General features: G+C 30.6%; 1 protein-coding gene across 1 annotated transcript; it reads left to right on the plus strand.

Moving 5' to 3' along the window:
* Positions 1–4,081: 4,081 nt before the first annotated feature.
* Positions 4,082–5,057, plus strand: LOC133196328 (uncharacterized). The gene has a single exon (XM_061332236.1). The coding sequence runs from the start codon at positions 4,388–4,390 to the stop codon at positions 4,862–4,864; it is 477 nt and encodes a 158-aa protein (XP_061188220.1). The 5' UTR covers positions 4,082–4,387; the 3' UTR covers positions 4,865–5,057.
* Positions 5,058–8,666: the final 3,609 nt, after the last annotated feature.

Raw genomic sequence — 8,666 nt, forward strand, 5'->3', positions numbered from 1 at the left:
ACACACAAAAATAATAAGAAAAAAAATTAAATTGATTGAATTTTAACTGAAACCAGAGGAATGATTTGAAAGAAATAATAATTAAAAATGTTCAAGTTTTTCAAATATTTAGCAATTTTAAATCAGACTTTATATTTTTTAATTTAAAAACACACACACACACAAAAATAATAATAAAAAAATTTAATTTATTGAATTTTAAATGAAACCAGAAGAATGTTTTTAAGAAATAGTAAATTAAAAATTTATCAAGTTTTTCAAATATTTAGCAATTTTAAATCAGACTGTAAACCATTCTATATTTTCTTTTAATTCAAAAAAGGAAAAACAACACACACACACAAAATTAACACAAGATTTTATTGAATTTAACTGGGGAGAAAAGTCTCATTCTAGACTGGATGAAAGTGAAATGAAAAACTTTCTGTCGCCAAACATAAGTATTATATGTTCTTCCATGTAACCTATTTTTATGTAAATAAAAAAAATTATATTTTTTTACATTTCAATGCCAACTGAATTTGTCGAGTAAAAATTTCCATTGCCTCTCTGTTCAAAGTAATCCCATCATCAAACCAAATGTTTTTTTTTCGAATTTATTAAGCCCCTACATCTCCAAAATATCACAGTTTGAGAATTAGCATATGTTCTCCGAAGGGCATTATTTATGTAAAAAACTATCGAATTGTACTTTCCTGGATCCATGGTGCCACAAATCATTTGCCTAAATAGACTCCCAATATATATTTTTTGAACTGACTCATTTCTTAACAATTTTTCGATAATTTTTTGTATTCCTAACACTATTTCTGATACAGAAAATTTTTTTATGTCATTCTCTCCTACTTGTAAAAACACTTTTGTTGGACAAAATTCAACTGCGCTTCCAAAGGATTGACTAAAAATAATTGATTCTGTTGTTGTATCTTTCTCACTAAAAATCTGGACTGAATAATTACTGGGCAACGTGAAATTCACACAACCGTTTGTTACACTATTCCCTAATTCTGACACATGATTTTGACCAATGATTGCAATTCGTTCTGGAGAAGTGACTGCGGGAGTTGCTGAAGGAGATATTGTCGGGCCGGGTATGGGTGCAGGTAGAGTTGTAGGGGAAGTAAGTGAGGGAGTTGCTGAAGGAGATTGTGCTTGGACCTTTATTCATTCACGACAATAGCAACTTTGAGTCATACAGTAATTTCTTTAATCATTTGAGAACTAAACTTTCAGATACAGATAAGTCTAAATTAATCTTTGGGTCGGATGAAGAAAAGGCTTTAGTAAAAGCAATTACTGAATGCTTTCCCGAATCAAACCATATATTGTGTAAGAGACATCTTTATCAAAATACAAAACAAAAACTTGTTGATGATAGTGTAGACAAGGTAGACAGACAAAAAATATTAGACCTACCCGGTAATTTTCAGTGATGAGGGATTGATAAATTCTGACGACAGTATTTGCTTCGAACACATTTCAGAGCAAAAAGAAGACATATCAAAGGAGCTTTCAGGCAAATTTCTAAAATATTTCAAAAAACTACAGCCAAATCTCAAAGAAAAAGTCAACAATCCCATCAGGCAAGATGTTGTTGATAAACCATGGACAAATAATAATTCTGAGTCATTAAATCATGTCTTAAAACAAGCAATTGATTGGAAATAAAAACCACTCCTTGATTTGGTAAATATACTTACAACACTTATAGAGTCACAGTTTAAAGACCTTAGAAAATCACTTCTGGGGGTAGGACAATTGAAACTAGTAGAAACACATGATCATTTCGGTGTTTCAAAATCAGTATGGGTGACTAAAACGACTGACGAAAGAGATAGGCTGTACAATAGATTCTGACTTTACATTCCACCAGACAAAATGACACTCACATCAACAGACGGTACTACAACTATAGTCAGACCACGCACCTTAGGTAAAAAAATTGGTCAACAAAAACTTAAAAAGGTGGACAGGACTACAACTATCAAAAAATCTAAAATACAGTAGATCTTCAACTCCCCATACTCAGTCAGTCTTACAGAACAACCAAATCTATGTTTTGTTTTTACAATGTTTATTTATGATTTTTGTTAGGGTTAGTATCAGGAAGTATTCTTCCCCCGCCAGACGGGTGCAGACCAGTGAATACTGTTTGGTGTTGTGTTAGGTTAGGTTAGGTTAGGAATATAATTTTATCTAATGATATTAATAAAATTATAAATTATTTTTTCTGTCATTTTCCATAAAGTTATTTAATAATTTACTTTTATGTTTATTGCTCTCTTTGGCTGTAATATTTTTAATTTTGACAGAAATATTTTGACTATGAATAATGATAAAGTATTTTTTAAGTACCTTTTTCTTTTCTTTTTTTTTTATTTATCTTTCGGTCCTTTGGCTTTAATATTTTTTATGTTTCAAAAATGTCTAAAATCAAGGCTCTACACTAAGGAGGCCTCCACGTGGCTAGAGCTGGAAACATAAGGAACCAACTATGGATATTTGTCAGATATTAATATTTTTATTTTCATAAATTCATATTTTCCTTATGGCTAACGTCCTTATATGAAAATCTGTAAAGCATCATTTAATTTCAATTTTGTTCAATTATATTAATAAAAAAATAAAATGTCTGACAGTAAGGGTATAATTATATGTTGAATGAATTAAAAGACAGTACAATTACAATACAAAATCATTTTAAAATACAAAATTGAATTGAAAATAAAGAACTAATTGAGCATAGTGAAGGTCAATGTATACACATGCAGTGCCCGAGGGGGTTGGTTGGACAGAGAACAGGTGTTTAAACAAAAGGTGTTTATTACCAACTAGACCAGGTGTCAACAGCTGTGTATATATATTGCATGTATACATACAGGGGGGTGGCTGCCTGTCCCAGTAACTACCAACAAACCTGGCTGATGTGTAAATAGTATTATCACAATACTCCCTCAACATGTGGTCACATATGCAACATGCACATATTATTAATTTTTATGGAACTTTCTATTTTTAATAGACCGGTGTTCAAATAATTTCATTCTTGGATAATACTAACTGCTTTCTAATATCAATGAGTATTTATTTTCTTTTCAAACATGCAAAAACAAGCCAAAAAAAATAAAAAATAAAAAAATAAATAAATAAATATTAAAATAAAAAAAATAGAATCAACAACAAGAACAAAGTACATGAAAAATTAAGTAAATATCATATTTAGATACAGACAAAATCAAACAAAACACATGAAAACAAAATAAATAAATAAATAAATATTATAGAAATGAATAAATGAAATAAAGGAAAAATAAATATATAAATAAATAAATAACTTTAAAATATAAAATAAATGAATAAATAAAAATATATAAATACATAAATAAATTCCAAATTAAAATTTCACCAAAATATTTCCACTGTGCTTTTTATCAACCATATTGAGTCTCTTGGCTTATGTAGAAATGTACTTAGGGGATAAACATTAAGTATCTCATTGTCTTTATATTACAGTAACACATACATTTCACAAATATTTCCAAATTCTGCAGCATAATTTTCGATATAAAACTCCCATTTGAAGGGGTACAAAACTACTGTAACAAAAGGAGTCAATTAAGTCCTGAAATATGTTGATTTATATTATTTTTAATTAGATTTAATTTTTTTAGATTTTATTTTTTTATTCATTTTTTATTTCCTTTTATGTATTTAAAATCATGTTAATTCTTATTATAAAATTCCTATATACTATCATTCACTTTTTATAAGCATTAATATTTTTCACGTACAACTTGGAACTAGTGGTTGTCAGCGATCGCGATTTTAGATCGGGCGTGGTATACGGTATACCACGACAACTAGTAATGGCGTCCGATTTTGGTCGATTCTCAGGTAAAATTGGCTATAAAAATGTACGGATAACAATATCATTCAAGTAATCACCACCTAAACCCTTTATGTATCCCAACTAATTCATTTTTAGGGGGATTCTACCTTTTTGTCGGGGATTCTTCTTCCTGTAGCGGGATTCTCCTGAAATCCCGGGATTCCTGATAGTCCTAGCACCCATCAGAAAGGTTATGTCTTATGATAAACAGATGTTTTTAAAGACATTTGTCTTTGTTACTTTACCGTCAGAAAATTTCTTATAGAAGTGGATTATCAGTAAAGGGTGTACAGCAAGTATTTCTTTGGTCGACGGAACCGAAAATACATTCTTATGACAAGGACAGAGGATTCAAATTGTGCATGTTAGGACGTTGGAGTAATGGCAAGAAATAACACGTAAGGAACAATAGATTCGGCCCCCAAAGTGACCAGACCATAATTTACAAAAGTGTGCTTACATTTATTATTTGTAGATTAAAGTTGTTTTTATGTGAAAATGTCGACTACAGTGGACCGAGGCACAGCAATGGATCATAGTCATCTTTTAGAGAAGGAAACGGAAGCGAGGTTAAAATTTGAGAAAGCTTGTCAACAGATCGCACTATTGGATCAGAAAATCAAGGACTTGGAGGTCAGGTATAAACGAGCAGTAAAAAATAAGAAAAACTCATTCCGATACAACCTGAGATTGAGACTGTCTGTAGTTACAGGAGTGAAAATGATGTATCATCACCATGCCAGCACAAAGGCAGAAGAATTAACAAGAATTAGAAGACAGATTAATAACTCTATACAGAACTCTGAAGCAGGTCGAGACCGAGAATCTAGAGAAAATCTGGACTTTGTTCCTGTACGCTTGAGAATGTCTCGAGACAGAGAGTCACGATCAAGCCACAGTAGCCATAGTAGTCACAGTCATGCCAGCACATCAGTAGAAGAAGAGGCATTTGCTCACCACAGTGGTGGATGTTAGTGAATATTAGTGCTTCATTTTTTTTTTAAAACAAATAATACTCTTTGATGGAATTTATTATCTTTGAAATTTTTGTTTGTTACAGCCAAACAAATCTATAAAATAGTATTTTAAAAGTTAGCAACATTATAGTATATAACATGTATGAAATTTACATGTATGTGTTTGGTATTTTGAGCTGATAGTCAATGTTAGATATATACTTTGGTCATTATTCATAATTGTTGAAATGAATTTTATACTATTAACTTGATAAACTATGTTTTAATGAATTAAATTAAATGCATGCATGCAATTGTGTAAAGTCATGCTGTTCAGTATATCGTATCTCTTGTCTCAGACTCTGGTATCTACTGGGGCTAAGATTTTCATATTGGATTTTATTTTTAAAAATGGTCTTTGAACAGTTATGCATGATTGTAATTCATAAAAGAGATACAGAATTCTTCAAAGCAATGAAAAAATTCAATGTACAAGTACAAGCATGTTTTTTGTGGTTTCTCTTATGGTTTCTGGTACAATGTACAGTGTACTAGAAGTCAAATTATTATCATCCATATCTTGTTGCTTTTTTTTCTTCATTTTTTCATATTGTTACATTTTATGGATCGATTTTATACACTATTGTTTATCCATACACATACTGTTGTGCATGTTAAAATTTAAGCAATTGGACATAATACAAAGGGTTGCATTTACATAATTGAAATTTGTTGTTCATATCATTTTTTTATCTTCATTATCATATGTGTTTTAAATATGCCTTCTTTCATAATTAATCAATGATTTTCATGAATTTTTTAACCCCTCTATTTTTTGTTTTTAGATCAAACCTACAAAAAATTAGAAAATTGATTGGTACTGGTTAAGTTTCATGAATAGAATTAAAATTCAATGAAAATAATATGCCTTCTTTCATATTAATCCATGATTTACATGAATTTTTTAACCCCTCTTTTTTGTTTTTAGATCAACCCTACAAAAAATTAAAAAATTGATTGGTTACTGGTTTAGTTTCATGAATAGAAATAAAATTGAATGAAATTAATGAATTTTGTTTTAAATTTTTCTTTATTATAAAGGAGTTTTCATACAGTAGTAATACATGAAAAAGCATTAACAGGAAAAACACTCAGACTCCTGGCTTGGTACATACCTCTCACACTTTGTATGGCACCTAGTGGAGTCAGCCCAGGGTTGCCAATCAGCTGATGATTGCCAATTGACAGGAAAAATTGGATGTACCGGTATACTCTTTTACAAACTGAAGTACATGCATACAATGTAAATGAAAAGGGCACTGTGGCAGTCAGAATTTTGTTCCCAGTGATGTTCATAACCTCCTAATGGCTTTGGGATGAGGTCAAAACACCAGGGCACACCCAAAGGTTGTTTTTATATGAGCTTCAAATTTTTATCATTACAAAGTTACAGACCAGGCAATTTTTTTATGTACCAGTATATTTCTGCGAGTAACATTTTGTTGAAAAGCAGGACAATAAATTAAGGCACAAACAAGTATGAAGTATGAACTTTCAGTGCTTCTCAGTTTATAAAATTTTAGCCTAGACATTATTCCAGAGGTAGACAACTATGACTCTTATATAGCACCTCCTCCCCAAACAAATTTTTTTGGGTTACACACGATGAAAACTGTCATTCAGTTAAGAACCCTCCCTACACTGCACACTAAAGAGTTCTGATTCTATGGTATTTTTCTGCAGTTAGAGTGATCTGCCCTTAGATTTAAATTCCAATAAATAGAAATTTACAGTATATTACTCAATTTGTAATCAATTCAAGTATTCTTAACATTTTAAAAGGCCAAGATAAATTAATTGAACACATTATTTACATGTATTTTCTCCATGGAAGTAAACAACAGCGATTTCTCTTCCTGATACTGTGTTGTGTTTGAACATTTTTCCTGGGGGTAAATGCCACGTACCATATATTGAAAATTAAATATATAAGCTCAATATTTACACCTTTATTCAATATTATTTTCTCGATGTCCAAAAAACATTTTGCACTAGTGTAGAGAGGGTCCTTAACTGAAAGGTACGTGACTGAAAGATTTTTGAAAGGTGACTGAATGGCAGAGCTCTGCTATTCAGTCACCTTATCAGACCTCTCAGTGACCATTCAGTTGACTGAAAGGTGCAGTTTAATACTTTGTTTTACAATTCCTCCTACTTTTCAAATATCCATTACTTTTTTCAAAGAATATATTTGCATGGATGAAGAGTATTCATTTCTTTTTAGGTTACATAATTGCTTTCTGTTTTCATTTTTCTTTGTCCATCATGTGAGAACTTTTCACATTTTTTACTTCTCTAAAAAACCTGGGGTAATTTCAAACAAACTTGCCATAAAGCATACCAAGTAGTGGAGAATGAAGTTTGTTCAGATAAAGGGAAACAATCCTTTTTAAGGGGAGAAAATTAAGTAAGTACTGTATATAGTCAATGAAGACAGATTAGACAGAAAAGTATTTTAATTGATGCATTAGCCTTGTGTGCAAACTCTGTAAGATAGAGTAGCATTGTTTTTAAGCTTGTCCATCCCTCAGGATATGAAAATCAGCAGTTAATTAACTGAAAATTGTCACAAAAATGTTATGAATTGACGAAGTTAAGTGTATCTACTCTTGCAATTTTCTTCAAAGTTCATCATTATAGTTAATGGCATTGGATGGTCTCAACTATGTTTTAATAACATGTGAATACAAACACCAATTATGAAAACTGATGCACAAATACATTGAATTTCATATATTTCAGGATTTGGCAAGAGACCCAAGGGCCTTGAGTATAATACAAACATGTATGGCGCGCCAAATTCACAAAAATGAGCTAATCATATAGTTTCGCAGTTGATAAACTAGGTTTATCGATTGTAAACTATAGTTTACAGACCGTAAACTATAGTTAACGATGATAATCTATATTTCACATATGTAAACTATAGTTTACACGATAATCTATGTTTCACAAGCGTAAACTATAATTAACACGGAAAACAATCATTTGCTACTGCAAAATATAGTTTATCGGATAAATATAGTTTCACGATTTGTAAACTATGATTTACAACTCTAAACTATACTTAACAAATGTAAATTATAGTTTAGGCTTTGTAAAGTATACTTTACAGACATACAAAGCGCCAAATTCACAAAAATGCGATAAACATAGTTTTACACTTGAGAAACACAGTTTAGGAACAGAATCTCTTATTTTGTATCGGAGATGCACAATTTTCTGTGAAACTAGATTTCACGACTCTAAACCATAGTTTACGATCAAAACCATAGTTAACAATAGTTTTTTGGGTTTTTTTTGTAAATTATAGATCGTCTAATCCTAGTTACAGCTTTTTAAGATTTTGCTATGTTACGACAATTGTTGTTAAATATATATGCATGTATATTTCTTGTTGGCGTTATAAGTAAATGTTCTATTATTTTAAAGCAAATCTAGTTGGAAATAAAAAGAAAAATGACTGGAAAATTATTGATTGAAATTTTATTTTTTTGATTTAAAAGAGAAAAATAGAGACCGAAATGCGTGATCTGTCATTAATAAAATACATGTATATCTTATATTCATCTGTAAATAAAGACATAACACAGTACATGTAACATTGCAGGCGCGGAATTTATTTTTCAACAACCGAATTTTCTTCATACATAAATAAAAGTAGCCTTTCACGGAACAAACACAACAAATATTTGGGACTTTTCTCTCATGCATTCTCTCTCTCTTAAATTCAAAGGAGGACGTTGAAACCCCCACAACCC

The sequence above is a fragment of the Saccostrea echinata genome, unplaced genomic scaffold, assembly GCF_033153115.1.
Source record: "Saccostrea echinata isolate AGI-Se365-2 ecotype Australia unplaced genomic scaffold, CSIRO_AGI_Sech_v1 ptg000030l, whole genome shotgun sequence".
Taxonomy (NCBI): Eukaryota; Metazoa; Mollusca; class Bivalvia; order Ostreida; family Ostreidae; genus Saccostrea; species Saccostrea echinata.

Excerpts from the sequence above, each read along its gene's own strand:
- LOC133196328 (XM_061332236.1), top strand. The coding sequence starts at position 4,388 with ATGTCGACTACAGTGGACCGAGGCACAGCAATGGATCATAGTCATCTT.